The 15,819-nt window shown below is 40.5% G+C and overlaps 1 protein-coding gene across 3 annotated transcripts in view; it reads right to left on the reverse strand.

The window, feature by feature from the left end:
• Positions 1–15,198, reverse strand: part of ptpn11b (protein tyrosine phosphatase non-receptor type 11b) — a 44,224-nt gene extending 29,026 nt beyond the window's left edge. For 2 of the 3 annotated variants that reach the window (XM_072696631.1, XM_072696629.1), the window contains exon 1: positions 15,008–15,198. In XM_072696631.1, coding sequence (XP_072552732.1) covers positions 15,008–15,021 — 14 coding nt within the window. In that variant the 5' untranslated portion in view covers positions 15,022–15,198. Of the gene's footprint in view, positions 1–4,523; positions 4,547–15,007 lie in introns of those variants that run through there. The other variant, XM_072696630.1, reaches the window with a different exon arrangement.
• Between the last annotated feature and the right edge of the window lie 621 nt (positions 15,199–15,819).

A 15,819-nucleotide genomic window follows, 5' to 3' on the forward strand; every position in this document is an offset into this window, starting at 1 on the left:
ATTTATGTAATATTCTGCACTATATTTGTTACATATTTGTACATATCCATCTTTCTTTCTGTCTATCAAAGGGTTTTTAATAATATATTGTCACTGTCTGAAGAAAATCGTGTATCTGCAAAACTTTAAAGGAAGTCAATGTAAAGAAATTTTATATATTTAATTTTGAAGCATTTCTGTCAGCCAACCCAAATATGTATCTTAAAAGCTAATTTTGTTTTTGGAGAATTTGTATAAAAAATAAAAAAAAAATCTGTAAAATATCAATAATACCCCTTAATAATATTTCACACTCTATATTTATTTACACAGATTGTCTCTGTCAGAACAAAACCTTGTATTTGCAAAACAATAACTTTATAGAAAAAGCAAAAAACAGTCCCAACTTTCAATGGAAGTCAATGGAAAATAAAAATTATATATTTCATTTTGGAGCATTTCTGTCAGACCATTGATCATGAAATTCTGACACACTGTAACTTCCACTCTGAACTGGCTGAACTCTGCCATGCACTCATTAATATAAGCCCACTACATATATCACTGCTACTGACATACAAATACTTTACTTTACTTTTTTTTACTTTTGTAGTTGTGCATGCAACTCTACTCCCACAACTTCCATATGCATCCATACTGTACTGTACTGTATATATATATATATATAAAACATACGTATATCTTTTTATTATACTTATATTCTGTTTCTCTCTTTTTGATATTGATATTTATTATTAACATTATGTTGGTAAATGGAGGAACTGCAAAGTAAGAATTTCATTGTACAGTTGAATCTGTAAAGATCAGTGAGCTGTAACAAAATATGTCAAAAAGTAAAAAATACCAAAAATACATTAGACAATGAATCTGCTCTGTGTGAATGATATAATTTCATTTGAATGTTTGAATAATATAATTTCATAGAAAGATTTAGTTTTGGAGACTATTTACTATTTACTTTTCTGTTTTCTGCAAACATGCTCCACTATAAATCTAATAAATAAATTTTCACAAAGAACAGAAGAGCAAACCAAACATTTACAGCAAAACATACGTGATAAAAATTATATATTAAAAAAAAAAAAATTCAAAAGAAAAAATATATAGAAAAAAATCTGAATCCACTGCTATTAATAATCACTGTGAAACTCGTGGGGAGATTTTTTGGCTCATCGTTCATCTGCTCCGTGACTCATATTGCATGATTCTATGTTCTTCAAAAGTCTCTATTTTCCCCTGATGTTGAATCATAGTTATTTACAGTCAGTAACTGCTCTGTTGTAGCTGAAGTGCGCATCACAACCGAAGCACTCTTCTTTAAATACATGTGGAAAGTGGATAAATGCTTCACTATTCACTCCACTGTCAGCAGCCTCTTTCCTCTTTATGACACCATGCCAACATTCACAAATAAGATATTTCCATTTGGCAACTTCCTGCCGTGGTACGTCTTCTAGCATGTACTGTACTGTACAGTAGCATGGACTGCAAAAGAGCTGGGTACTGTTCTCTCACCTGAACACTAGCTGCTATACTCAATCCTGCACTGTACACACTGTTCATGTACGTGATGCTGTTTACAACACCAGACTGGTTGATTTACACGCACAACACGTCACTGCTCTACATATTTATTCCATTTTACTATTAGTACAGTAATAAATCACCCTTCCTTCATGCACACATTTCTACATTCATATATTTGTATATTTTTGTGTATTTATTGTCTTTGCACTTAATGTCTGTGCACCTTTTCTCATGTTTTGTCCATTGTCCTTAAACCATAGTATCATGTCCTACCTATTCTATACTGGACACTTAGCCCAACACTGTTTGGTTGTATTGTACAACCCTGTATTAGTATGATGACAATAAAGTTAAATTGAATTGAATTATATTGAATTGAATATGGTGGAGGAAACAAAACACAGTGTAATACAAGTTGGGAACTTGAAAAGATACATTTGGAGATAACATTACAAATCTTCTAATGTACTTTTACTGTGTTTTTTTAGATTTTTGTTTAATTTAGTTAATTTAGTTATAATCGGATAACAATATGAGACAACATTTAGAAAGAATAATATTCAGATTTTCTTTATTTGTCTATACAAAAGTCTTCAAATGCAGCAAAATAAATAAATACATAAATAAATAAATATATTGTTAATATATATGTTGGCTTGGTGTTGGCTCATATAAATATAAAAAAGTATTAAAATTATATTAAAGTATTAAAAGTATTTAAAATCAAAGGGTATTTTCCAAACTGCAATATTTAGATAATGAATAAACTTTAAATACATGATACAACTGCAGTTTTGTCTTGTCCAATTTCCCTAACTTTGTTAAAAAAGTTTGATGTAGTACACAATCATATCAGAATATTATGACCACCAACCCAATTCTGGGAATAATCACCCTTGGCTCAGCTGACACTAGTGAGACGTCGGGGCATGGACTGTATCTGGAGACGGAAGGTGTTCATTATAGAGGTTAACTGCTCCACAGTGGCGTTCAATTGCTCTGTACCACTCTGTACTGAAGCCGCTGCTCCCCTCTGGCATCAGTGGCCCATGGGGCACCACTGTTGGGATGCTGTTGGGAGGCACTCAATGTGCAAAAAGTCTATTCTCAGGATACCTTGACTACAATAGATCTAGAGCCTAGCAGTTTGTGGTTTCTGAGATGCTACCACCCTTTGCTCGGTACCCTATTATCATGCTCTTTTGGACATTTCTGGACATCAATATGTAAATAAGAACAGAGCTTATTAACATACATTCAGAGGTCTGTTTAATAAAAAAGGAGTTGGAATGGTTGTATATGAGTGATTAATGACTGTTTTTTAGGATTTGAACACACAGAATGGTAAATAATGGTCCTTTAATGTATGAAAGTCGACCAGATCAGAAGTTCAGAAGTGGTTTTGGAAAATATTGCTTTTCTTCATCTAACATATTTGCTTTGCTTTGCGTTGCTTCATTCAAAGTATTTGAGTCTTCCTTGGTTATAGAAGTTTGTGTAATAACACTTAAGGCCCCACTGGCAGTTTATGGGTCTAAACTGCTCATTATCACAAGCACTTTTTCTGGCTGAATGAACATTTTTCAGAACAGAAGATTTGCCATATTGCCGCATGATACATTTATTTTCCCCCCGTGACACAACCATCTAGAGCAATTCTAAGACGCCACATATTTTCTGAGACGTCAAAGCGACATTTCAAAACATTGCATGGAAGACAAACAGCCATTATGCTTCACTCAGTGTGACATGATTGGTCTGATGTTTGCCCTGTCGCATCTTGTCTTCAATATTCTATACATTCACAGCTTTTAAATGTGACACTGGGAGGAACATCAGTCTTTCATCGAAGAAAGAAGAAAGCATGTGATACTAATCCCTTCTCCAGCTGCCTTTTGAGGCTCCACAGAAGTGCTGCCAGTCATGTATTCTTCTAAAACAGTGAGAGCAGACTGAGCCCTGTCTCTGAACCTGCTGCACAACCCTACAGGGGCTAAATGACTCAGAAGGTAAAGAGAAAGCGGGTAGCAATTAACAAAGAAATCTTGTTGAATCAGCGCTTGGATTTCTAATTGATTCAGAAGTCAAGTAAAGGTCCTTTACCAATCCGAAGGTTCTTCACACTACTTTTTTTATTTATTGAACCAAAAGTGGTTCTCCTAGGGCACTGTTCGGAGACCCTTTGTAGCACATTTAATTTGTGAGAGTGAACTATAACACTAGCACTGACTTTAGGCATTCTTCTAGAAGGATAGAGGGCAGCTTATCAGAGTATTTTCCAAATATACCATATTACAATGCCCTCAGGTGATGTTTAAGCTTGCATTAGTACAGTTAATGAGATCACGGTTCATGGGTACTGCTCCCTCACGCTAAAGAATGTCTGAAAATGTTTTTACTGGACTCCACTGTAAATCACACCAGTATTAGGTGTTTTTAACAATCTCAAGCACCTTTCAAATAACACACAACAGTTACCCGTATTTCCGCTATGCATCCCTTACTACGGCTAAGAACCAATGTCCTGTAAGCTGGTATACGTGACACATTGCCCTCCGAAGCACTGCACTGACTGCATCTGAGGTGTTCGTACACATTGAGAAAGTAGTGCATGCTGGTATAGTTTGCACACTGTGCAGATTCATGCTTCTGGGTGCGAGGATTGAGCCTTCACCCCGTTCAACCCCCTCTACCAGTATCCCTCACTAACGGCCTGCAGTAATCCTGACCCCATGGTGCTCTCCACCCAATGACACCAGCTCAGCTTCTTTCTGAAACGCCCTCTGTCTCTTCAGGAGCTTTCCAGCAACCTACACACACACACACACACACACACACACAGAGTTATACACTCTCGGGCTCTCTCACCATCCACCCGCTCAGTACAGCCTGCAGCTGCACTGGTTTCTGCACTGGACAATAACGCTTAGGACGACACGGCTAACAGAAAAGACAGATGGACGGAGCTATCGATAAGCAATCGCTCATGTTCCTACCTCACCATTTTGGCCGGAGCTTGTCAGAGCCCCCTGCTTCGCCTCAGAGCTTAGTAATCCACGCTCAGTACAGTTACACAAGGAGGAAAAGGGAGGGGGGGGGGGCAGGGACTTGTAGGAGTGCTGCTGGTTGGAAAGAGAGGCGGGGGAGTGTGTAGGGTGGTGGTGGTGGTGGTGGTGGGGGTGGGGGGTGTTTAATCTGGGATTTGGATGAGCGTGAGCCGCCCTGATAGGAGCGCCAGCCAGTACAATCAGCCGGCGAGCAACTGTCCATCCCTCACTCACTCCCTCTCGCTCTCTCGCTCCCCACCCACACACACATACACAAACTCACACACACTCAGCTCTGAGGCTGAACGTGACACGGCGTCAGCGCACTGCCCGTCTGCACTTGCACTCGCCTTCTCTTTATCTTCGTCTTCATTATGTGGAAATGGAGAGAAGCAGCTGGTGCCGCTTTTTAAAAAAGATCCCACTGAACACAGAGCAGCAGGGCACTGCAAAACTGTTAGTGTGTAACCCTTTATTTAGTCTTCAATCCTATGCTTATTTTTTTGGTTACTAGACTTAAAATGCATTACTTTGTGACTCTGGAAATGAACTGGAACTGGAACTGGAATGTTCCCCTCGCCACTGGCTGCAACACAAGCCCAATGCATGTTCATCCAACAGTTGGAGAGGTGTTCTTTACATGAAATTCTGCACCCTTTTTTTTTTACTTATGGGAGCCCAAGGCTGCTGCAGGTTGGGAAAGGTTTGAGGAATGAGAGTATTTGGCCTTTCCTAACAATGATTAATTGTAAACAAGCCATAGCTATAATGAGCTAATTAAGGTATAAGGCCTTTAGATTTGTCTGATATCCAAAACTAAATGATAGTTGAGGATATATATACAGAATGTTTAGGGGATACAGGGCCACAGCATTACATTTCATTTGATTTATTTTACTGCAGGAGTTGACCTCTACCCTTGATTATGAATTAATACCCCTGCTCAAAATGACTGAAAATTAAGGCTGGGAAATATGATAAAAATCATATCACCCAGCCATAGGAGAGGAGACATGTATTTCATATTTTACCAAAGTAAAAATCAATCTTCTACAGTTTTCATGAAATTCTGCCCCCTTTCCCCCCCAAAAGCCATATAGCCATATGCTTTCTAGGTTATTCATCAGTAATTTTAATGTTACGGGTGCTAGGCAGCTGCAAAGAGGAGTCAGCAGCTGAGGACTGTTCGGACCGGGTTTGAATATTTGTAAAGCTTAGAAATTTGCATCACCTTTCACTGCCTTTCCTACTGGCGACAGTGAACAAGCCATAGCCCTGATGACCTTGGCAAAAGTTACTTGAGAACTCAAATCTCTTGGGGTGTCCAAACTTTTGCATGGTTCTCCTTTCCTTTTTTCACCCTAAACTTGTACAAAACAAAAATAATATGATAATTTGTCTTGAAATGTTGAAAAACCTTGATTGTACTACTACTCATTCACCTATACACAGTAACAGACTTTTCTGACCAAATTTTGCACGCCAGTGTATGCCCTACAATAAAGCAGTGGTTCTCAAACAGGTCCTTGCCTTTGCACCGTTAATCAATAAGCCCTGCAAAAAACACTAAACAAATACTTCCCTTCACACACATTAACACTATTGTTAGACATGTAGAATACCTGCATCCTCGGCCCATGAGTGATTTGTGAATACAAGCTGGTTATGTGAGGAGCTAATTGAGCTCATCCACATTTCTATTGATTGCTGCTTAATGCTGGAGGAAGTTAAAATATATAGTAATCGCCTTCTATAAATGGAAGTGTTCATCTAAATACTGTCACTGATGCAGACTTACCTTCTAGGATGAGCTACATCTACCGTCAAAGCTGATGCTGCTTTCACGAGCGAGCGGAGGGGAGCTTTCTATGAGGACCGTCTCATTTATCTCATTTGTACGTTTATGTGGTTTATGTGGGAGGTTAGTAAAACATGGAGGTTGTGAAATGGTTTTTGCAGTCTATTATCTAGCTGGCATCTGAGCTGAGAGAAAGGTGGGTTCATCATTTTGTACAGTACATGTTCTTCGTTTTTTATAGACGGGCTGGTCGCCTCTTTCCTCAGCAACTGCAAAAGAAGACTGATATCCCAGCTCAGACAGCCTGTGGTGCTTTGAAAATGTCAATGAACCCGACCTCAGCTTCCAAATATGAAGGCCGAGACAACTCGCAAGCAGCAAAAGTTCCTGTGACCTAAAACTAACCTTTATTGACTAAATGACAGCCACTTATGTTCTCCACAGATTATCAAATGATCGGTTATTGAAACTGATTTGTGATAAAGTCAGCTAGCAAAGCTAGCAGTGAAGAAATACCACAGGTTCCTACTGATTAGCCTAAACCTGGCAGCCACATCTAGCTCACTTTGCCAGAACTACCGCTGCAAAGTTTAGCTAATGCTAGCTTGTACATATGCTCCACACATCAGTTTGTGAGTACTACGACTACAACGACAAAACTAGCAAGCTAGTATCTAAGTTAGCAAACAGTTAGCTTAACACTTCATCTTATATTAAAACTAGTGTTGCACCGATACCGATACCGCATTGGTATCGATGCCGATACTGATGCTTACACACAGTATCGGTTATGGCAATACTTTGCATACTTTGTTATGAAACCCAATGTTTAAACAACCAGTACAATCCAAAAGTCATAAATAGGTATTACTATTAAACAGACGTTTAATGGAACTTTTACATTACAACCTTTTATTTAGTTCTCAAACCAAACACTGAGTTTCAGCAGCTTGCTGAAGGCCACACACTGCAGTTTAGTAGCTTTTTACATGACCTTAAGAGACGTGTAACTGAAAGTGAAATTGCTGAATTTGCACTTTTTGTTTCTAAACCCTTTTTTGTGGATTTTAAACACCCAAAAAAGCTTTTTGGTGAAGCTTAGCAAGATTATGCTTCCCTACCTGCATGTTTCTGCATTGTACAATTTTTATTTTTTCACTTTTAAAGCATATTACATCTTATTTGGGATATATAAAAAAGATATTAAAAAGTACAACCTTTAAAAAAAGTTTAACACTATAAATATCAGGATTTATAGTCATCTATCAAGTATTTAAGTCAAAGTTGGTATCGGTATCGGTACTCACTATCGGCAGATACTGGATAATCTGGTATCATATCGGAAAGGAAATAGTGGCATTGGTGCATTTCAGTCAGTACAGTTACCAATCCATCTTCAAAAACCCACTGAGCTTTAAAATGAGCTATTTTAAATTGAAGCACTTCAGGTCTAGATGTCGGCTATCATGCTCAGACAGGATGGACAGGAAGACAGGAAGAAACCTACAGTCAACAGGTAGTAGATCAGTGCTATCTGAGGTAATGAAGCTAGCTAACGAAGAATGTCTAGGTGAGTATTAGCACAGACAGCTAGATGACAAGTTACTGACTAGCTAGTTAATGCTGTGTTATGCTTCATGTATCTACATGACATATATTGCAAATGCATTTTAACCGAACCTCTCAACTCTCTCAACATTCAGAATTCAATCTTTGCCCTGCCGAGCTTCTGTAAAACTAGCATCTTTTGGTCCAGCACCCTTTGTCTGTCTTTAAGTAAGTGGGTGTGACCACAGGAGCTGCACTATGTGGTCAGTACCGCTTGCACCTAGGTCTAAGTTGACACTTCTAAGAATACACCAGCTACTGATACATCATGTGCTTCTAGATTAAGGGGTTAAACCTAAGTAAGCGCTCCTAAGGGCCAGATAAATTCATGCCGTCCCATGACATCATTTTTTCATGCCATAAGATGACCACTTAGACATTGATATCCGCAGACACATCCTCAACCCCCTTAACAGAAAACAGGTGGAAACCCCTGCGACGAACACTGAACGTGAAGCGCAGTCATTACAGCAGTGTGACAGCAAGTTTCCACTCTCAGGGGTGATAATGAGCCACTGATACAGTGATCTAATGAGATAAGCAGGTCAGGTTTCATAGAGTCAAGAAAGCAACACGCTTTTTCCAAAAAAGCAGTACGCAAGTACACAAGGCCAGCATGGGGCCGGAGAGAAAAGTCAGGGAAGTGGCTTATTTAGAGTTTACTTTGTCAGGCCTCTCTTTCTGTGTGTGTGTTTCTCAACAAGTTATCTTAATAAGTTCATCTTCAGTCACACAGGTTCATTTGAACTCATATTCAATCATGAATATGAATCATCTTTTTAAAAATTAGGCCTAATATTTATTATAACACGTTCACTAAAGAAACAGGAATGTACCACTCACTATATATTCGCTGTATATATATATATATATATATATATATATATATATATATATATATAGTATTTTATATGGATGCCCCAATCTAATCCAGTGGATCGAGACTGGGGCCGATCTAGGCATACTTTAATGGATCGGATATTGGCTATTTTAATCCAATATCTAAAACCTTATAAAACAATTGGAGAAACACTCTGCTTTACCAGCAGGAGAACCGCCCATCTTTCTTAGTGTTTAAACCAGAACTGAAGAGCACATTCAGAACCGAGTGGAGGCTAACGCTAATGCTAATACACAAACGCTATAGAACCCAAATCACAGCGCATTCACCGCCATTGTCAGTAGCTGGAAGCTGATTGGTCAGGGAATTAAAAGATATTAAACACTATAAAACAGTAATTTTAAGAAAAGTCTCTACTAAACTAAATTAATCAGTCCAGAATGGATCATTACAGACACTGCATATATATGTATATATATTTGATATTTATTTAATAACAGGTAATAACATAACATGTTCACAGATATGAGGCTTTGTGTGAAAATATTTACTGTATGAAGTGTGAGGAAAGAGCGATAGACCATGACAGAAACAGAGAGTGAGAAAGGAAGAGCGTGAGGGAGAAAGGGAAAAATGAGATTGTAAGAGAAAACAAAAACAGATTGAAGAGAAAAGAAGAGAGAGAGAGAGAGAGAGAGAGAGAGAGAGAGAGAGAGAGAGAGAGAAAGAAGGAGAGTGTAAGAGAAAACAGAGAGAGCAAGAGAGGGAGAGAGAGAGGGGGGAAGAAGGACAATGTAAGACGAAAGAGAAAGAGATAGGAAGGAAGAGAGAGAATGAGAGTGTAAGTGGATAGAGAAAAGAAAGAGAGAGAGAGAGAGAGAGAGAGAGAGAGAGAGAGAGAGAGAGAATGAGAATGAGAGAGAAAGTGGAAAGAGAAAAGAGAGAGGAAGAGAGAGAGAGAATAAGAGAGAATGAGAATGTAAGTGGAAAGAGAAAAGAGAGAGAGAATGAGAGAGAGAGAAAGAGAATGAGAGAGAGTGAGAGAGAGAGAATGAAAGAGAGTGAGAGAGAGAGAGAGAGAGAGAGCTGCAGAGCTGTGACAGGAGAAACAGAGGGGGCCCACGTGCACACACACACACACACACACACACACACACAGACACACACACACAGCGCTGTTTCTATCCTCTTACATAATGTCTCAAGTTCAATACAGACAGCTATTTAAAGAGGCAGGCCTGGTGACAAAAAGGTGATATTCTTAGAGCCCCCTGCTCCGCTTCAAAGCCCTCCAAGGCTATATCGGTCACAGACGCACCACGCTGGGTGGATTTTGGTACTGTTACTGATATTTTTAGAAGAGCTGATCATGCTACTGCACACAGGACTAACAAAGCCCCCACTGCCCCCACCGGCCCAAGTCCCACACTGTATCAGACACACTCCGCTGTGGAAGGACGTTTGGTTACCAGCGGGATATCCACTGTTTTCATACAAAATACAAACGAAAAGAAAAGAACAGCCTGAGCTCTGAAGCTGAAGTATGCGTGCTGCTTAAAACTCGAGAAGAATGACTGTAGCTTGAGTTACGAAGGGTCTGAAGCCCCTAAACGCGTGCTTAAATCAGTTGATACACATACATGGAATAGCACAGGCCTGCCCGGACACCAACCCTTCTCTGTCCTTTACTGGGGGGAGAAATATGTTGCCATTTCTGAACGTCTCGGCGCGCACAGACCAAGGGCATATGAAACGAAATCTGACGTCCCTGATCACGTTCAGATTCTCGGCAGCTGATAACAGTCCATCCAATGGAAATAGCTCTATGGAATGGGATCAAGTATTAGCGGTGACCCCCTATTAGGGAATTTCTAAATGAGCTATTAAAGCTACACTGAGCTACCAGAAAAACATGAACTGGAGGAAAGAGCACAGAAAGTCCACACTGGTAAGTCCACACCATGTCCTGCAGCGTGAGCGAGTGAACCTGACATTAAAGGTAAAATCATAAAGTCTATGATTAATAAGCTGCAAAATTTACATAAATTAGCCAACAGCAGCTTAGCCCCTATTTAAGGGCCCATATCCCTGAACTTTTATTCATGGACCTTTTAATAGGGTCCAAACTAACATCAAAGGGGCCATATCATAGAACATTGACCCCACCTTATGTTTTGAATAAGGGGTTTAGAGGTAGTGTGTAAATTTAATGAAATGACATAGAATAAATGTCCTTACTTTTGGTTTTCATTGTTTTATGATTTGGGCCCTTTAATTGGGCTACACTAACATTAAAGGGTCCATATCATAGAAAATGATATGGACATTTTGCGTTTAATAAGGGCTTTTGAGGTAGTTTGTAAACTTAACGAATGCGTCAGAGTATACCATTCAGTCCTTAATCCAAGCAGTCCATGGTAAGTGATAAGTTTTCAATTTACTGTTTTTTTGGTGATCAAGGTAAAATCTTAGCCTACAGCAGTTTAGTCCCCATATTGCATAAAAAGGTCCTTACTTTTAGTTTTCAGTCATTTTTCTATATAGGCCCTTTAATGTGGGCTACACTAACATTAAAGGGCCCATATCATAGAAAATTTACAAAAAGCATTTACATACATCCACTTATTCAGCCTATAGCAGCTTAGCCCTGCTCGTTGAATTTAAAGCTTTAAGAAGTGTTGCATCTTGGACTGCTTCTTGAATGAGGCACAACACTGGGCATCCAATCAGAACAGAGATCATTTACACACACACACACACACACACACACACATATATATATATATATATATATATATATATATATATATATATATATATATAATGGTTGTAACGCAACAAAAGTACCACAGAAAAAAACAAAAAAAGAAACACTATCCAATCAGAACACAGAGCATTTCCATATACGAGTCTTAAAGGCACAGTAACAAAAACAGCCTGAGCGGAGGTGCAGGAAAATAGTAAAATACAGGAAGAATGTAGGATATACGCTCTTTAAATAAACAGCCCTGAGCTGTAGTAGCTGACTCTGGGAATCAACAAGGGGACCGGTGTGCTCTCTATGTGGGTTTGGTTACACTTTATTTTAAGGGTACATTTATAAAGTGATAAGTGCTTATCACCCGGATAAGAATCATCCCCTCGTGAGGTAAAGCATACATGCAAGACTAAAACCACGTCAACAAGTCGAGCATGGCTGTTACAGTACGGATCAAGTGGACGGGACGTACACAGGGAATGACACCTACTAATAAAATACCGCAACAACACGGCCTTGGTCACAGCCAGTACCGTGTCAATTCCTGGAAATTTTGGAGGGACTATCTCTTCTCTCCACGTTGGCAGCTTTCCTGGCTTCACAGCTATCAAAAATGGTTTCAGGGCTGACTCACAAGTCCTGTCCCTCCTGCTTTCACGCCGACACGTCAACAGCGGCTCTCAGACAAAAATAGTGAGCGAGAACACACATTCAAAACGATAGGATCTGACCCGAGCACCAGAACTTAACGTATTCTGAAAATTGACCCAGTTCCTGGAGTCGGGAACACCTCGCAGCATTCACGGCTAAATGGAAAGCACTCAAATGTTATGATGACACCTAGCAACAGGGAAGCTGTGACCCGCTGTCTAGCGGAAAGGGGAACACCAGAATGGACAAAGCCTGGAAGTAGATGGCAGCTTTAACCCATGTGTCGTATCATGATCTCAATCGTGATGACAGAGCGCTGACTGGAATTCACTCGAACGGCAGAAAAGTACTCTTCATTATTGGGATGGCTGAGCAGATAAATATTTGGAGCTCCAACTTCCTTCCTCTTAGGAGTACAAGCTCATCTAATATCAGTCCAGGATTGTCTGAGTAATGCGTTCAAGGTTGAGGCCCCTTTTTAAAACAGGGGGCTCTTCAAGGGTTATTCACTAACAGAACCATTAGAATCCTTGAATGATGCTTTTTTAAATACAAGGAAAGTCTCAGAGGAACATGTCGGATCATTTTTAGGGGATTGAATTGACCCTGGCATAATTGAACAATGAGCGTTTAAGTGACATACCGTAACCCTCAAACACTGCTGTGTCCTCTATTAAAAATAAAACCCCCTGTAAGTTAAACAGAGCTGTAAAACAGGCCAATTCCCAAACCCCAGCTTCACCCACTAGTCCACTAGCGAAAGCCTTTTGAGGCTAAATGCAACGCCTTCTTCAGGAGAATATGGAAGCAAGGCTAAAAAGGCTAAAAGCTGATGCTAGCTGATCAGGTAAAGCACGGCTTAGGGAAGGGTCAACTACAGAAAGTGCTGCTGCAGGTCTCAGAGCGGTGGCCGGGGGAGTCGTAACGGAAAGCCGGTACTAGGCTAAAAGCTAACCCTAAAAGACCCTACTGCAATCACTACAGCTAGCTAACAGCATGCTGTGCTGACTGGACACTGAGAGGACCCAGAGAGGACAGCAACACTATCCAGTAAGCCTTAGGAATAATTACAAACAATAATTACAGTGTTCTTGTTACAGTGCTAAAACAGAGCTAAGCTATGTGAGCCATGATGGTGCCATACATCAGCCAATAAGAGCAGGGCTTGTTTCAGTACTACACTTTTGTTGTTAAAGAGTGCTTGGCCTACAAAAATCTTAATAAATGTATCATTTTTTTCAGTTTTCAATAGAAGATTTTAGTTGAAGAGAAAAACAAGCATGATGTCTATCATCATTATCATATCATCCCCGTTCCAACTCTTTTTATTAGATTAAACCTCGTCAGACCAGAACATGGATGATCCTTGATGGTCCTCGCATTTTCTAAACTCCTGAGCTGAACAATTTCTCTGTATTCCATATTTTTATTTACATATTTTACTTTACAAATTAGCCAGGATGTAGAAAACACTCCTTTCTCAGGGTTAGCTTTACACCTCGCAAGCCAGCCTGCAGTCCGCACCGGCCTGTAGATTTCTACACTTGTCGCTGCATTTACAGTGCAAACGTATGGATGCCCTGTTGGCTTGTCACACGCAGACAGCGCTGTCCCCATGGTCCTGTCCTACTGTTTACCCAAGACCAAGGCAGGCCACCTGTCCAAACACACGGCCTCTCAGATTAAACGGTCAGCGGCACAGCCCTCTGTTTAGGTGTATTAACACCACTGCATAGTATTTTGTGTGTTTTGGGTTTTTGGGGTTTTTTTTTTTTTTGCTTACACAGAAGCTATTAAACACTGATAAGAAGAGGTACAGTCGTTGGCACAAGTTTGTAACCAATGAAGTAACAGAAGTTCGTAAGCTGAAATCAACAGTTTGCCATGCTGTTACTGTACCCTCCCTGCTCCCTGTATAGTGCACTTAGTTAAGTGTGTTAAACTACGGCTTCTACATAATCTAATAGTGGACTAAATGTGCAGGAGGGAGTTGGTCAGCCTAGCAGCTAAATCCCCCGTGTCTTTCTGTTTACCATATAATGCACTATTTGGACCCATAAAGTTCAGTACTTACATGTGCACTACAAAGGGAGTAGGGAGCTATTTGGGACTCACCCTACAGTACTATAGGCACCTACAATGGGTTTTCTCTACTTAGATACACACTTTTCAGTGCAACAATGCAAGCCCAGGTTTCATAACATCTCCATGTCTGTGATGCCCATTTCATCACTGTTTCCTCTGGTGTGATAATCCTCACATTGTGTTGTAACTTTTGTCTAGTCTGATCAGACTCAGAGCGGCTGTCTACAGTAACAACACTCTTCCCAATAAAACCCTTAGATGCTACTGTAAGAGTAAGAGTGAGCCCAACAGCCCACATTAACAAGGGTCCCACTGACAGAAAGGCTTCTGGCCATGTCCCTGTACAAATATGCAGGTGTGATCTCAGCTGTAATCAGCACTTCATCAGAGCAAGGTTAACCCTGCGTTACAGCAGGAGCTATAAGTAACGGTGAGGGTAACGGTAACGGTAGATAACCGTCCAGCCGTTGCTGGCACGTCCAAAAAACATCCACACATGGTTATAAACTTTCCCCACAGAGAGACAAACACGCAGCCACGGCAATAATCCACAGTAAAAGAGCGCCCGGAGTACTGAGAGCAACCCCGGCCAGAAGTAGCTTAGCGTGTCCGCCTCACGAAGCAACACCCCCGGCTACTGCGAGCCGACAGAGCCCGGTCTACCCCCGTCCTTATCGCCAGCGTTAACTTACCTACGAGACGTCATAGCGGTTTAAGCGGCTGTCAGAGGTCGGTGAATGGAAGGGGAAAGTCAGGTGGAGAGAGCCTACCCCCCTTGTATGTGTGTGTGTGTGTGTGTGTATGTGTGTGTGTGTATTGTATATGTGTGTGAGCTGAGGGAGGGCGTTTAGAGGAGCTGAAGCACTGCAGCTCACTCCGCCTCTCCTGCTGCCACACTCACTTTCACAGCGAATGGCAGTCTACCCGCTCTCAGCTCCAACACTGGGAGGTATCAGGTTCTTCTGAGAGCATGACAGCTCAGGGATGATGAGTCTTTTAACCTCCAAGGAATCAAGGAAAATAGTATCTTGCTATTTAGTCGAGAGATAGACAGACAGATAGACAGAGATACATAGACAGACAAAAAGATAGACAGGCAGACAGACAGACAGATAGATAGATAGATAGATAGATAGATAGATAGATAGATAGATAGATAGATAGATAGACAGGCAGACAGACAGACAGACAGACCGATCGATAGATAGATAGATAGATAGATAGATAGATAGATAGATAGATAGAAAGACAGCCAGACAGACAGACAGACAGACAGACAGACAGACAGATAGATAGGCAGGCAGGCAGACAGACAGACAGACCGATCGATAGATAGATAGATAGATAGATAGACAGACAGACAGACAGACAGACAGATAGATAGATAGATAGATAGATAGATAGATAGATAGATAGATAGATAGATAGATAGATAGATAGGCAGACAGACAGACAGACAGACAGATAGACAGACAGACGGATGGATGGATGGATGGATGGATGG

This window comes from Salminus brasiliensis, chromosome 14 (assembly GCF_030463535.1).
Source record: "Salminus brasiliensis chromosome 14, fSalBra1.hap2, whole genome shotgun sequence".
NCBI lineage: Eukaryota > Metazoa > Chordata > Actinopteri > Characiformes > Bryconidae > Salminus > Salminus brasiliensis.